Source organism: Paracoccidioides brasiliensis (assembly GCF_000150735.1).
Source record: "Paracoccidioides brasiliensis Pb18 unplaced genomic scaffold supercont2.4, whole genome shotgun sequence".
Lineage (NCBI taxonomy): Eukaryota > Fungi > Ascomycota > Eurotiomycetes > Onygenales > Ajellomycetaceae > Paracoccidioides > Paracoccidioides brasiliensis.
The window spans coordinates 1,988,397-2,003,955 of record NW_011371361.1 but is presented as its reverse complement, the minus strand read 5'-3'; the positions used below and the strand labels follow the sequence as shown (position 1 = coordinate 2,003,955).

The following is a 15,559-nucleotide window of genomic DNA, read 5'->3' as shown; positions in this document are numbered from 1 at the left end:
CCTTGCTACTGACCTCTTCGCGTGAAAAAGACTTTTGACAACCCGGTCTGGAACTTCCCAGCTCGGCCTGTTTTAAGAAGTTAAAACCGGAATGTTACCTTGTTGACCTTGCTATATATCACTTCCTGCGGTTCTCTCTGTCATCCTGTCCTCTCGACTCACCTTCTTTCTGCACACTATCTCAATCAAATGGCATCCATGATAATTCCTAGATGTACGCCCCCGCTCCTCCTCTCGAGGTCGCTGGAGGGTTTGGAAAATGTTATTCCTCCACAGGGCTACTCTCCCAGCAATTCTAACTACTTGAGCTGTAAGCTCGATAAGCCTTTACCTGACATTCCCCGCCCTACTTCGCGCGTCTATGGTCCAGATACCGAAGCTGTTGGATCAATTGAGAGCCATCTACCAAATTGTCCTCGGAATACCATGCTCTCCCAACCTCCTCCGCGTGCCGTTTCAAGAGCTCATAGTTTGTGTTCTTCAAAACGGTACCAGAAGGCCCTTCTGTTGCTTTCTACAGACGGAGATACAGGTGAGGATGTGCAGAAACATGTAAGGAAGCGGTCGTTATCCCTCCAGTCCTGCGGATATCAGTCAGAGCCAAATCCACTCCTTGCAGCCTCGTGCGGGACGATTGCAGGTCCCACAGGCCTATACCATCCAGATTTGGGGTGGTCGTTGGTTACAAAATCGAGGTATCGCTCCAACTCTACCTGTGCAACTCATGGTGGTTCCACGACGGCCGATCCAATACTTCCTATTTATGCCACTACAGTTGGCAGCATTGATCCTTCACTTCTTCCTCACGCTCTTAATATTGAAAGCATTCAACACCGGCAAGGCAGAGAGGGGAGCTCTGAATCATCTTTTGTGGCCGTGGATGACACTGTGTCAGAAACCTGTTTCTGTGAGGTTTCCGCCGAGTGCAAAAAGCCTGAACCGGACTCAGGCGAGGTAATATCTAATCAACAGGTAGAACAGCCACGGATAATGTGGCCACCTCCAACTGGTCGCCTGCCGATGGCTATTCTCCCAAAGAACGACCGCAACGCACCAACACCAGGGACATGCCCACCGAGGTTGAAAATACAGCCCGAAAGCCAATACGGGAATCGCACAGAACTGTACTCTTTCTCTTCCGACAGCAGCGGATATGATCATAATTTGAACATTACCCCCACACCCAATAATACACCAACATATCATGACTTGGACCGGCAAAGAACCAAACAACTTGCTGTTCTCACCTCCGACTATCAGCGCTACGGGTCGAAAGCATGGAAAACAAAACAAAGCCGCAGATCAGGCATCTTTTTCAGGAGCCGGATCACGAAACCGAAGCAAACGTCCTCACTTTCGCCAGCACTACCATCATCTACCGCACACCTTCGACAATATTACCGCGAGAACCACCATCGGTCGCAATACCAGCTCCAATCTCAATTCCAACCATCGTCTTCGACCCTCCTTCCCCACCGCATAAAATCCTTTTTCTCTAAAGCTTTCCATGTCCGATTTGATGCCTCTCACAGTAAACCTTCGCGACCTCCACGGCCGCCATCTCTCTTTCCCTTAAGGTATATCCTTCGTGCTCCACCACTGCCACCTCCACAGCAACAACAGTGGCAGCGGCAGCAGCAGCAGCTGCGGCTGCGTCAGAAACAACGAAAAGAGCAGCAGAAACAGCAGCAAAAGCAAGGAGGTGGGGCATTGCTGCGAAGAAGTATGTCGGTGATGAGGGAGCGGCTGGGGTTGACAGGTGCAGAGAGGCGGAAGATGACGGTTGAAAGGATCAGATTGTGATTGTAGGAGCCACGGATTTTGCGATGATGGGCGAGAGACACCTGGTGGGGGGGTGTGAAAAGTCTGTTTCTATTCTGCAATTTTCGGGCTGACGGGTTTCTTTTATGACATTATTGATTTTTTAACCCAATTCCCCTTGGTTGGGGGCGGGGGGGGATTTTTTTTTTTTTCCCTGGTACCCAGTGGGGTTTTTCCCTTTTAAAACCCTTCCCCTTTTCGAAAATAGGTCTGGGGGGGGGGGGGGGGGGGGTTAAGTTTGGGGGGTGGGGATAGGGGGCGTTTTGCGCTTTCTCATGTCATTCCATCCAGCTATAGCTAGCTTAGGGATATACTCATTTTATCTCTTTTTTGCTCTCAGATCTTTGATACGAGGATATGCATCTCTCTTCTTTTTCAAGTTCGTATAGAGCATTGTCAGCATTCTGGTGAGACGGTGGAGCCATTTAGAGCAATCTAGAATGCATGCATAGTTAGGGTGTTCAGCGACGAGGCGAATATCTCCTGCGCATTCTGACATTCTGACCTCTTTCAATCGCTCGCTCTACTTCCGCCAATCGCATGTTCCTTTGTTCCTGAGAAGAGAGTCTGGCACGCACTCTGGGAGTCCCAATTGCAGAAGAGAAACTCGGATGAAAAACTTAGCAAGGCCCCAACCTTTGACCTGTGCTGATATTGACCGAAGGACCTCCACAGATACAGGCTCCGATAATCAAGAGTCTTTCAGAGGTTCTGGATTAGAGATGCAACTCATCGATCGTATGGGAATCATTGGACGAAATGGTTCAACATGCAGCCATGTATGCAACTGAGCGGGGCTGGACGCAACTTAGAGAGCATCGAATATGCTCGTCGACAATGTTCAAATCCAGTTCCCTGAGTGAACTTATTGCGCATGTAGGGTTAAGTATTTCCGCTTTCATGATATCACATAGCATGAACCGGACTGCAAATGGAGAAAAATTAGCTGACGGGAATGGTAGCATCACAACAGTAGGGATGAGATCAAATCTTCAATATATCGATGACCGTTATATATATATTTTTCCTTTTTTTTTTTTTGGGATAATACTGCTGATCTTGATGTAATTTCCTCTTTTCCATTCTAAATCCTTATTATTTATGCAAAGACTACGATAGACCCAAGAACATACATTACTTTGTGTATCGTTATATTAATACACCGTATCATTTATCATGCCGGTTTCGCCCGGGATCACAGATTTATTAAAAAGGTGGAAATTAGGGAAAATAGGGGATTACCAAAAAGCAGGGGAAGGGCGTGGATTAGACGGTTTATATAGGCGAATTTTATCCACGATATGCATAGTGAAGAGGTGACTATTACTCCCAAACACAACCAAAATTTTCCTCTCCAACGATTCATTGCCCGGTATTCTCAGCAACCGGGTCGTAGAGCTTACGTCCACTTTTATGCTTTTTATTCCCATCCTCTGAATCACTATTTTCGTCTTCGTCAATTGTCCCCAGTGCAAAATAATCACCATTTTTTGGCCCGGGCAACGCCACTTGGGCAGCGGTTTCATCGGCGACATCCTCTTTGGTACGAGATTGGCGTCTCGAGGCCCGCCAAACCCAAAATGATAGGACAAATGCATTCACGGTAATAAGACTTGCCATCGAAGCTATCCATGTCATGCTGGACCTTGAAAATAACATGCCAGTGATAATATTGCTCCAGCCAAGAATAAGTGTAAGGCGTCCGAGCCAGATATGGCCATATGAAGCCCATTGACGACGACGTATTCGAACAAAGACCCGATGGTGTTGCCAGCCCAGCAAACTCTGGATGAAGAGGAACGACCCTAGACATATGCCAATCCATTGATGGACAGTGCTCAAGCGATGATTCATAAAGAGTCCCATAATTATACCAGACCAGGCGCATAGACTCGCAGCTAGTTGGAGGGCCCAATGATATTTGTATGCATTTCCAGACCCAGAACGTATTGTGGCAGTACCAAGTGGGAAGAGAATGAAAAAGGAGACAACCATTACAAAACCGTGTATAGAAGGTATCGGATTCTCTTTCATGAAGTTGACCATACCGCCAGCAGTCATAGGACTATCAGACGTTCCTAATCGAGCGACACCGACTCTGAGCGGAGGTAAAGATGGTGGGTCGGTGGTCGTGCTAACGGATCGCGCCATGTCAACGTAGAAATTTCCCCAGCCACCACTACTGGCATGGTGCTTATGCATACTCAAGTGGACATCGTACGAGTAGACTTTAATGTTTTGCTTATCGTTCCACGCCCAAATCCACGGCTGGGATGAAGCTTGGGCGGAGATCGGAGCACCTGGCCACTTTTCGCACGAATAGCACACTAAAGCTATTTTCGCAGCTTCCATACCACGAGGGCTGGGCATCCAAGATGCCTGGAGCACACGAAGATCTGATCCGCCCATTTGGCTCTGGGAAACCAATTTGGGTTGATGGTGACCTTTAACAGTGCGGATACTGACGACCGGACCGTGCTCATCGGAGGGGTCTCCGTAAATAATAAACATCAATGATCCTGTCATAGAGGAACCCGTACCGATCGCAGTCCATCCCAGGGAAGACATTCGAGGGACCTCCATCGTTAGGTACATATCGTGATTCTGTGAAGAGACATTGTAGTGCATCACGACACCCATGCAAAAGTCAACCTCTGAGGGTCCATGTTCATTGTATCCGAACCGGCAATATTGAACAGGCTCTGAGAGTGTGAAGCTGGTGAAGATTAATATTATGGCATGAATAGACGTGAGAAGATATCTGTTGAACGTAGCCATTTGCGCTGGGAAATTCCCACTTTCGTGGGAATTTGCTTGAAAATAAGAGGTATAAAGGTTAAGATTCTAAAATTAGAGAGGCAGAAGAGCAAGATGTATAGATAAGTAAAATATGAATTTTTGTTAACATAGTTTAATCAGTTTAGTTGTTAACTTTCGGAGCCAACGTTCGGGTCCCAATTAGATAAGATGTTTTTTTTTGCCTGGGATGACAAAGGGTTCGTCCTCTCGCTTTTACGGAAAGTTTGATTGGTGCAGAACCACATGCAGTCAGCATTGATTATTATGCCATGACAGTCATTTTTAATGCAAATGGTCAGCTGTTGGACCCTTGGACTGACTAGTTAGTTATCCATGGGTGATTGCCCCTAAGTTTGTCATCGAACCTTATCTGTTCTTGGCAAGCAGCCGGCATGAAGATTCTAGTGATATGATCTGATTATGGGAAATGCATATTGTGTACTATGTTGTTCTCTTTGGATTTGTTTGATTATCATTCCTTGAGCATCAATCAATGTGGAGGCAATTCATAATGGCTAAAGCGGTTCAGAGACTGTTGTTTTTACTACTTTTCATCGCCTCAGTTACCGAGATCTTCTGTCGAGACACCCAGTATGTACTCAGGAGCTCAGTCGACCTCCCGGCAGGCTGGTCGCGAAAAGCATCAGTATCGCGAAATCAAATCGTTAGTGTAAGCATTGGGATCAAGCAGCAAGGATGGGACATGTTTGAGCAACATCTTATGGAAAGTATGCAAAGTTTATCTTGGAGGGGGTTGGTTGTTGGTATATTAATAGACCTTGCTTGCAGTCTCTGACCCATCGCATTCTCGATACGGCCAGCATCTCTCTCTCGATGAGGTGGACCAGTTAGTTCAAGCGTCTCCTGCATCTTTTGACGCAGTAACTGCCTGGCTGCGAGAAGCCAGCTCCGTCCCTTTGAATGTAACATGTTCCTCCTCTGGAGATTGGATTTCTTTCAGCGCACCTATTTGGATTCTTGAACGGCTGTTCGATGCAAAGTATGCACAGTATCAACATGAGGATAGGTCGACTGCCATACGGTCCCTGTCATGGTCCCTGCCTGCCAACCTGGCTGATCACATCGATATTGTAGAGCCCACCAATTCTTTTTTTAAACCACAGGTGCAATCTAGATATGGTGGACCCTCCCCACCGAGTTGGGAAACGGAGCAGCGTATCCCAACTTATGAGGAACTAGTGGAAGAGGATGTGCTGGAGCGTGGTCACCTCGACATCCCTCTAGCTCATGAGCTTTCCCAGAGTCCTTCAGTCAAAGAAGCATGCAATCGTCTGGCGATCTCCGTAGTTTGCCTAAGTGTCCTTTACGGAACTTGGGGTTATCAGCAGAAGGCACCCGACAAGAATAGTATCGCCCTAGTGAACTTCCTGGGTGAAGTGAACAATCGTTCCGATGTCGACCTATTTCTTAGACGATATAACCCATCAGCCGCAGAGGCGAATGCGGCGTACCAATTCACGACAGAAATTGTAGCGAACGGCGATGATAGGCAGTCACCTAACACCCCAGAGCAAAATGATGAAAATAAGGGGTTCGAAGGTGCTTTGGATGCACAGACTATTCTGGGACTTAGCTGGCCGACTCCGATGACAGCATATAACGTAGGCTCAAAGCCTCCATTTCGGCCTATTGAAGATCATCGGGAAAATACCAATGAGCCGTATCTGGCATGGCTGCAGCATATGCAATCTAAAGAGACTTTGCCCCACGTTATCTCTATTTCATACGCTGATACCGAGCAATCCGTCCCTCCCGAATATGCACGAAGGGTCTGTAACGAGTTCGCCAAGCTGGGAGCGCGTGGCGTCTCAATCCTTGTCGCAAGTGGGGACTGGGGGGTTGGGAAGAACGAGCGGTGCATAATCGATAGTATCGGGGGCAAGAAAAGACGATTCGCACCATCTTTCCCAGCTAGTTGCCCTTATGTAACAAGCGTAGGGGCTACCCGCCTTGTAGGCTCCGAGATTGTGGGATTCGACGGTCGCGGAGATTTTTCCAGTGGCGGGGGCTTCAGCGACTATTTCGAGAGGCCACGATATCAGATGCAAGCAGTTGAAGAGTACCTGAAGACGCTGGGAAATGAACAACACCACGGACTTTATAACCAAAATGGGCGCGGATATCCCGACATTGCCGCCATGGGATATCACTTCTCTGTGCTTTGGAATGGCGAGGCTCATCTCCAGGACGGAACAAGTGCATCTGCTCCAACAGTTGCTGCAATAATCGCGTTGGTTAATGATGCCCTGCTTGAAAATAGTAGACCACCACTAGGATTCTTGAACCCGTGGATCTATTCCGAAGCCCGTCATGCATTCACTGACGTTACTTGGGGATCGAACAGGGGGTGCAACAGCTCCGGGTTCCCTGCTTCCAGGGGATGGGATCCAGCAACTGGACTCGGTACTCCTGTAAGTTAACCCGCGACTGGGAAGGCTATCACCAATTCACAATTACAGATGACAGCTGACACCATACAGTGGTTCCCGAAGCTAAAGGATCTAGCGTTGACAGCAAGGTTTCGGGCAGATGAGCCGTGGTATATGCAATCTTGAAGGTTGTTGTGGAAGAGATTGATTTGACTATTCGTGAAAGGTTTCACGGCGTATTTGAAGGATTCCACGTGATTGAACTTTATTTCCTTCCAATTAAAGTTAAAATTTAAGCTCCATTTCAAAAAGTTTAATTGCACTGCGAAATTGCACCTTGAATAAGACGAGAGCCTCATTGGGACATGCAAAAGAATGGCAGTGAACCCGCAACACCCCCGCTAGGGTATACTCCTAGATGGAAAACCTATTTTATATGAGGTAGCTATATTCCCAGCATCTGCAAGAATAAACACACAGCAATTGATTGGTCAGGGCGGCGAAGCCCGCTTGCCCTGACCAACTCCGTCAAGAGAGTGAAAATTTCAGGTACCTAGATTCTTGTTAAGTTATTCTCATGGAAGCTCTGAGATTACAGGGGAGGGAGAAGGAAATAGCAACGTACTGTATTCTGAAGTCGAGATACGTCCTGCATTAGGACTGGGGCTAGATCTCTGTCGCGAAGGAGGTTTTGGACAGCTGTATAGGCTAATATTCTCGTATCTTGCGGCGAGACTCCACTTATCGACTCAGAGATTCCAGGATCTCCATGAGGAAACATCAAAGGACTATTCATGGACGAGTGAGATTGAGAAGTATGGCTACGCTGGTCAAATGATAGCTCGTTAGGCTCTCCTGCACGACGGTACACTTCGTCTCGAAATATATCTTCTGTGGCTCGAAGAACTGCGTCACGGTAACCTGTTGATTCTTTCTCACTCCAAGTCTTGGAGCCTTGGTGCACTTGGTGCAAGAATCTGCTGAGACGCCGAGTACGAGAGTGGAACTGTTCAGATGCAAGAAGTGTGTCTTTAGGAAACTCAGCCGTATAGTATTCTGCTGCTGCGGCATCGAGGGACTCATAACCCGCTTCCTCAATGGTTGAGAGGATCTTTTCTAACCGGTGTTCGGTCCCACCGTATGTTGTTCTCCTTCGTTTATTTCTACATGTGCTATTAGATCTTCCCGAGGTTTGCGCTATCGTTTCCATGAGCTCTTGAGACTGCAGTCGGAAGGAGTCATCAAAATGATGTGATTGACTCGGTTCGTTATGGAATTGATGGTCTTTATGCTTTTTTATATCTTCACTATGGAACAAGCTACCGCTCAAATCTGGTAGCCGTGAAGAAGGTCCTGGTGTCGGTTCCGAACCCGATTGAAGTGAATGATAACTTTCAAAAAATAATGGTGACTGGCGGTTATCTAAAGGCCCTATTGGGATCAGTGTGGAGTTGGTTTGCTCAAGTGGAACCGGCGGGCCCAGAGGGGAAGAATCGCTGTTAGAGCTCCAATGATGGATATCAGAAGTTCTTACCGCCTGTCGTCGGCTAATTGGAAAAACGCTCAGTGGGCTGTTATGAAGGGCCGCTGTCTCTGGAGTAGCACCGGCTGGATGGCTTGTTAATGGGTTCTCTTGATAGAAATTTGCTCCCCACGACGAACCGATATCGGCAAGCTCATCAATGAGCTCCTTCTCCGTTTGCCCAGCTTCGAGTGCATCTGGAATGTTATCAATTTTTTCAAAGTAATCCAGCCTGTCGACCAACTTGTCAGCCCTCTATATCTCTGATTTCTTCGAATGGATATTTCAAATCGTTCATTCCTCTCCCAGTCTTGTTTCCACTTACCCTATAGGATCTGCCTCATTCTGGCATGGGCTTTCCGATTTCCGTTTATCCACGGAGGAAATGTTCGCTTGCTCTTGACCTGTGTTGGCGATTTCGTGAACATGTATTTTGTTGGCACCTCTTCTCTTTGCTGCATGCAGTGTTAGCTGTGTAAACCTTGAAGCGGAACCATGTCCTATCGTCGGCCCTCGTGAAAAAAATTGAAACGTAAAGGGGAAACGAAATACCCTCTCGATGCCGTCGTTGTGCCAGTCTGTTCTTTTCCCGTCGAATTTCCCTCCGGCTACGTTCGATGGGAACCATTAGGGGGATTTCGTTCTTGTTCTTTCGGCCGGAGCTTCCGAACATGGTCTTACTTGATCCTGTTGTCTGTGCAATTAACACTAGGATCTTCTTATTACTTACACTTCACCGGAGCTGCTTTATTACTTAAACCGCTTCCTTATCAAATAGCGCGCATGGCCCCTAGGGCCCAATCCTTTGAGTCCAAGATTCATGGCCTCGAAAGCTGACTGCGCCACAGACTGCCATCGAAAGCAGATCTGACAGGCCCTTTGTAGATCCTTGACAATTTACAGTATTGTCAACCAGGTACCGCTATAAAGTCCCCTTCCGCTCAACCAGGGCTGAAAATATAGGCTGCTTTCACTACGGAACATTCTATAGGGGATGAAAAGTTTAGCCTGTGGTTTTCAATGTGTATACACTAACTAAACGAGTTCTCCACCAATAACTGACCTATCCTTACAACAATGAAGTTAATAAAATAAGAAAGGCTTATTTTACGATAGGGAAGAAAACATTTGGAAGTTTCAGCCTTGCACATCGATCACAATTCTGTCCGGTTTCTCTTTTGTTGGCACCCTTGCTTCAACTTCAGCACTACTCTGGCGGATGCATATCACTTATCGGGAAATTCCATTGGTTGCAAATCGATACAACATTCTTGCTCTTTTCTGAGTTGTATCTATTCTAAAGAGTTAGATATATTCCATATGTTTCGATAGAATCATCAAACGCAGCGGGTTGTTATGCCCCTTCATAAATGGGATACCTAGAGGGACCGTTTGTCGGCTATGGTTTCAGTTCGAAAACAAGATAGAGTGTCGAGATCAACACTCAATGGGCTCCGGATGTTCCATGAATAACCTCTCCGAAGTGACGGTAATCCACTCTATCTTATAGAGGCATCCTTTGCCAGCGCGCATTTAGCAGTACGGCAGATCTTTAAACAAATGCAACACCACCATACCTCATTATAGTTGTGTATTTTAAGCGTAACGAGGTGCGTGTTCTGAAGAATATGTGAAGTCCATCCCCAATTATTTATCCGAATGGCACAAGAGGAATCGTTTGCCAGGTTAAGAACAATATACCATTTACCTAGAGTAACTAGCTGCTGGTGAGTCTTATATATCAAGCTGATAATGTTATTGGCTCCTGGCTATAAATCGCGGGACAAAACCACGATTCCTTAAAAGTCTGCTCCTTTGCATCGTCCATTGGATGCATCGTACCTAGCTTGAGTTATCGGAAATTGGAGCATGGGGGTATGACGGCATACATCAAAATGCCTTCGAACTTAAGAAAAAGAAACCCACAAGCTGTTGATCGCAAGCTGGTTCAACATTCCCGGGTCCCATATGGTGATACTGTAGCTATTCTAGATCGATCCGACGATTACCACGCTGCCCACTAAATATTTGGACTGAACAGAATGGTAATGTTGCTGCCTTCAACCGTTTCGCAGTATATTAATTAATTGACTCGCCCTTTTTGCCCTTTCCAGGCCAGGTCTCGTTGTCCAACAATCCATTTCCACTTCAGCATCCGAAATTCTCTTAAGGATGTCCCATACGAACCCCCCAAAACTCGATATCGAGAAGGCTCCAACGCCTGTACTCGTTTCAAGAAGTGATGATACAAATGCCAACGAGAATGACTCAAGTTCTCAGGGACGCCTTGATGAGCTACTGGTAAAACCAATCGATTACTTATTCTCCTTCCAGTAAATGATGTTTTCGTACCATTTTCACATCTCCATCTTATATATTGGGGTGCGCTTTTACACAATTAAATTTCCATAGCTAAACCCAACACACCCCACTGCATCACTAATCTCTTTTCCCGCCTTAGGTGGATTGGGATGGCCCCGACGATCCCCAAAACCCACTCAACTGGAGCATGTTCTGGAAATGGGCCGTTGCTCTGTTGACTTCCCTTGGGGGCCTGGTTACTCTGATGAGCGGGGCGATGTTGGCTCCAGCCCTGGAGACCATTGGCAAGGATCTCAACACCAGCCCTGACACCACCAACATGTGTCTTTCCATTTTCGTACTAGCCTTCGCATTTGGTCCCATGGTTTTAGCTCCTATGACGGAAATATTTGGTCGTCGCCATGTATGGATTGCCTGTTCCGCATGGTATATCATATGGAACGGTGTCTGCGGCTTTGCAAACTCGCAGGGGTTGATGTTGGCTGCACGACTTTTGTCCGGACTGGGAGCAAGTGCAGAGTTTGCCGTGAGTCAATATCCTAATCGTATTCTCTTCAGTCTGGTTCACCTGACGCTGATTTGTAGGTGTCAAATCCGGTTTTGGGAGATACCTGGAGGCCAGAAGAGCGCGGACGATCCTTTGCTGTTGCGACCTTCATCCCGCTTCTTGGACCCGCCTTAGGCCCGATCCTGGGAGGCGTGATCACTAATTCCGTAGGATGGCGATGGCTCTTCTGGGTTCTATCCATATTCGACGCTGTTCTCACCATTGCTGCTATCTGGCTCTTTCCAGAATGCTATGAACAGCTCCTACTTCACCGGAAGGCGCTCAAGCTACGTAAAGAAACCGGGCGACAATACCATACCCGATGGGGCATCCACAGCCAACCACTTCTCCAGAAGCTGAAGCGAAGTGTTGTTAGACCAGTGTGGATGTTGTTCACCCAACCAGTCATCCAACTCGTCAGCATCTTCCTTGCGTATAACTTTGGTACGCTATACTTTGTTTTGACCAGCTTTGCCTCTATCTGGATTACCCAATATCATCAGTCCGTATCCGCCTCAGGGTTGCATTATATCGCTCTCGTCATCGGCTCTACCATTGGTGCCCAGCTTGGAGCGGCCCTCACAGATCGACTGTGGGCCTATTTAAAAAATAAAGCAAAGGGCGAAACAGCACCGGAATATCGGATCCCCCTCATGATTCCGGGTTCGATTGTTATCCCCATCAGCTTGTTCTGGTTCGGATGGGCAGCGGAAACAAAGCAAAAATGGATTGTAGTTGACATTGCCGCGGCACTGTTCAACTTCGGAATTATCATGAGCACGCACTCGCAACAGCAGTACGTTATGGAAGCGTACCGGGGCTATGTGGCGTCAGCCACGGCTGCCAGCCAGTTTCTACGAAGCATTTTTGCTTTTACATTTCCGCTGTTTGCGCCAGCCCTTTTCAGCCGTTTGGGTTACGGTTGGGGCCATAGCTTATTGGCATTCGTTTTCTTGGGTCTGGGAATTCCTTCTCCGTTTATTCTTTGGAAATTTGGCGCAAAATTGAGGGCTAGAGGGAAGCCACTGCTATAAATGGGGTCCATACTAAACCTACACAGCCGAGCAGGAAAAGATGAGAACTAGATAGTTATTAGCTAGAGACTGTTGGTTTCCGGGTCGGGAGGTTCGCTATTATGTTTCACTCACCAACCTGCCAATTACTCAGCTTTCTTCTTCTTCTTCTTCTTCTTCTTCTTCTTCTTGTTGCCACTTGCTGAATGCTGGAACCTGAGCGACAGAGTGTTACACAGCGACGAGCTGAAGTTTCATCTGCGGCAGGCTTTGGTAAAATCCAACCCGATCTTCAATCCAACCACTTGAGGAAACTTGATTTTTGTTTCGTCGCCGGTGCAACCGATTAATGGGAATCGACCAGTAATTTTCACGGAGGGAGCACAGGAGATGTCGAAATGGGGAAATACATCTCTTCACTCAGGGTAGCACTCGGCCAGAGGCTCCTGCAGAGCGAATCCGATCGCCGTTGGGGGCCGAGCGGGTCAGCCTGACCCTCGTGAATGCTGTGGATGAAGATCTATCATGTAACAAGCTTCTAGCCAGATACAGTCCAACGTTGATCAAAGCTTAAACACCCCTCACAGCTCAGCTGCGCAGCCTTTATGCTGCACAATATCAGGCTACCCTCAAGGGGTTAGAGAGAAGGGCTAACCTACATTAGTGAAAGCCACCTTTTTGCAGGTTTCATTGAAGTTGAGTTTCAGGCCTGAACTTCCAGGCATCAAAGCGCTGACAGCCGAGCCATCTCAGCACCCCTTATGGCCCAGGTCCAAGGACGGGCCTTAACTAATGGGGGCGAACCGTCATGCCCACGGGTTCTGGAAATTAGGCATAAGCGCCGGGGACTATGATTACCTATAGGGTACAAACGCCTATCCTTAGCAAGCAAGCTGATTATTATAGTGTTTGATCTTCAAACGGCCGTAGGTCTTAACTAGCTCCTCAACCATTGCTGAAGAATTACTTCCACCACTTTAAATAGTTGTCTGACTTATCCGCCCAACCCGCAATTAAGATTTCTGTTTAGATTAACTTATAGTTAACTACCAGCTGACTTTTATATTATGTCAGATTATATTACAAGGCCTTCAGCACGGCTAACTACCAGGCTGTCAAGAAATACAAACCGATACTTAGAACGAAACAAGACTGTCTACGTCAAATTGGACAATCGCTCGTGGATGATATGCCGCGGTGAATCTCTTATTAAAACATGACTGTTCCACGGGAGCTAGTGTTTAAGCACCTAGCTTATTGAAGATAAATTAACCCTCCTGTTGGGTCCCAAGAGGCTATCAGGAGATAATCCGGCTGTCATCACTGATCCAGGTGCAAACAGGTTTATTATAAGCCATGCCATCCCTTAATTGACACAAAATACGGGTTGATCAATAAATGGATTTCGCCATGGGTCCTCCCAAATGACAAATGCATTGTTGTGGACAAAACAAAAGCCCCCTCTCCCGTCCGAGGCTTCTGATCAATTTCAGTGGTGTCTGCTAGCTGCACCGATTTTATCTCCTTCCCCGGTTGGATATGCAACACCTAGAAATAAAAAAAAGAAAAGAAAAGAAAAATGAGAATATTAGCATCCATTTATTTTCTTTTTAGGGGGGCTTCGAGCTGATATTTTGAGCTTACCAAATACAGGATGAACCAGCCAGCCCGGTTTCATCATGTCAACAGTCCGAGCCTTGGTCCATTGCTCTATCTTTTTCCAATTCACGCATTGATGGGACGTAGCATTTGCAACAGGGATCCGGCTGCTGTCATGCCATTCGAACGTGATCAATCCGATATCACCGTGGCACATAGCAGATTGGCGGAGAAAGTCGATACAGTGTTCTAGGTTAGAGGTAAGAGAATTGAAGATTTGGATGGGAAATGGGATGGTAATCCATTTCCGGCAGCAAAACATACCATTATGGAGCCTATTCATTTCAATGTCCTCTGCAGATAAATCCGCGAAATAGTAGTCCGGGTACATATACTGATGAATACGCTTTAAGCAGTGGAGTTCATGGTATACATTGAGGGTGCCGATGTAGCCGTCCCCGTCAGGAATGCGAACGGTGATATCCTCACGGTCATAGTGTTTTATGTACTTTGACTCGACCATGATGTTCTCATCTACAAAAGCTTGTTAGTCACTGGTGCTCTCCTGTCGCTTTGCAGCAAGATATGTAGCATTGGCGGGGGTAAATAAGGCTTACCATTGAGGAGATCATGCCAGGCTTTGTCGAGTTCCGCACTTGGCTTCCCTGAGAAGGATCCCTTTTCTGTGATCCGATCTTCTAAGCTAAACATGGTGTCTTTCCACTCTAAGACCTTCACGGCGGGAGCTACGGAGTTATATTAGCGACTCAGCCAAGTTGATACGGAAATGAATATGGAACCAGAGAATTCAAGAGACAGGACAGAAACCCACAGAACGGCATTCCTTGGATCCGCTCAGCATTTGCATTCTTGCTATTCCACAAAGCGACCAAACTCCCAACATACAGGGAGAAACCCACAATATGAGCAATGATCATGAATCGTCCATTTTTCCACAAGGGCCTTCGGCTAGAAAATGTGTGGTACTGGATCTCTTCGAGAAGGTCATCCTCTGAACCCTTCTCTTCAGACGGACGTCTTGGAGAAGAACCAGGAGATTCGGGGGCCCTGTAAGCATATTGGCTTCTATCTTTGTACCATGCAATTTGCCTTAGTTTAGTGAAATACGCCATAATGGCAGACGGATGAAACGAAACGCAAGTCTGTGATCTGAGTATTTTAGTTTGATGCGGAGTCTTGTATAAAGCAAACGTTAGGACAACAGACATGAGGGAACGAGCATCATTGTAGAAATCGCTACGCTAGGTTACGTGATTATTCTGGAGCGGCACACCTCCAGGCATGTGGTGGGTGGATAGCTGCGGTCACAATATCGTCAGTAATGGATGACACCATCCTCAAGAGCATATCAGTCGGCATATTTTGTCATGATGTTGGTAATTTCTCTGCATTGTCATCACGACCGTACTGGGAATCATCATCCGATGACGGTACAGCGCGATGACACTTTTTTCAGCTCTTGCCACAACAGGCATATGCGGATTTATGGCTGAGCTGCAGCGTTCGGCTGAGCAAAGGTAGAAGG

At 46.9% G+C, this 15,559-nt stretch overlaps 6 protein-coding genes across 6 annotated transcripts; 3 read left to right on the top strand and 3 right to left on the bottom strand.

Annotated features, from left to right (window-relative positions):
• Positions 1-189: 189 nt before the first annotated feature.
• PADG_04158 (uncharacterized protein) lies at positions 190-1,803 on the top strand (the record flags this gene model as incomplete). The annotated part of the gene is made up of 1 exon (XM_010761041.1): positions 190-1,803. The coding sequence occupies one exon, from the start codon at positions 190-192 to the stop codon at positions 1,801-1,803; it is 1,614 nt and encodes a 537-aa protein (XP_010759343.1).
• Positions 1,804-3,183: 1,380 nt separating this feature from the next.
• On the bottom strand, positions 3,184-4,599 carry PADG_04157 (uncharacterized protein; the record flags this gene model as incomplete). The annotated part of the gene is made up of 1 exon (XM_010761444.1): positions 3,184-4,599. The coding sequence occupies one exon, from the start codon at positions 4,597-4,599 to the stop codon at positions 3,184-3,186; it is 1,416 nt and encodes a 471-aa protein (XP_010759746.1).
• Positions 4,600-5,131: 532 nt separating this feature from the next.
• PADG_04156 (uncharacterized protein) lies at positions 5,132-7,196 on the top strand (the record flags this gene model as incomplete). Its single annotated transcript, XM_010761443.1, has 3 exons — positions 5,132-5,348; positions 5,410-7,052; positions 7,122-7,196. 3 exons carry the CDS (start codon positions 5,132-5,134, stop codon positions 7,194-7,196), a joined length of 1,935 nt encoding a protein of 644 aa, XP_010759745.1.
• Positions 7,197-7,455: 259 nt separating this feature from the next.
• PADG_04155 (uncharacterized protein) lies at positions 7,456-9,205 on the bottom strand (the record flags this gene model as incomplete). The annotated part of the gene is made up of 4 exons (XM_010761040.1): positions 7,456-7,563; positions 7,636-8,764; positions 8,858-8,987; positions 9,085-9,205. The coding sequence occupies 4 exons, from the start codon at positions 9,203-9,205 to the stop codon at positions 7,456-7,458; spliced, it is 1,488 nt and encodes a 495-aa protein (XP_010759342.1).
• A 1,499-nt stretch (positions 9,206-10,704) lies between these two features.
• On the top strand, positions 10,705-12,435 carry PADG_04154 (uncharacterized protein; the record flags this gene model as incomplete). The annotated part of the gene is made up of 3 exons (XM_010761039.1): positions 10,705-10,833; positions 10,994-11,380; positions 11,440-12,435. The coding sequence occupies 3 exons, from the start codon at positions 10,705-10,707 to the stop codon at positions 12,433-12,435; spliced, it is 1,512 nt and encodes a 503-aa protein (XP_010759341.1).
• A 1,468-nt stretch (positions 12,436-13,903) lies between these two features.
• On the bottom strand, positions 13,904-15,146 carry PADG_04153 (uncharacterized protein; the record flags this gene model as incomplete). The annotated part of the gene is made up of 5 exons (XM_010761038.1): positions 13,904-13,962; positions 14,059-14,262; positions 14,338-14,547; positions 14,631-14,759; positions 14,846-15,146. 5 exons carry the CDS (start codon positions 15,144-15,146, stop codon positions 13,904-13,906), a joined length of 903 nt encoding a protein of 300 aa, XP_010759340.1.
• Between the last annotated feature and the right edge of the window lie 413 nt (positions 15,147-15,559).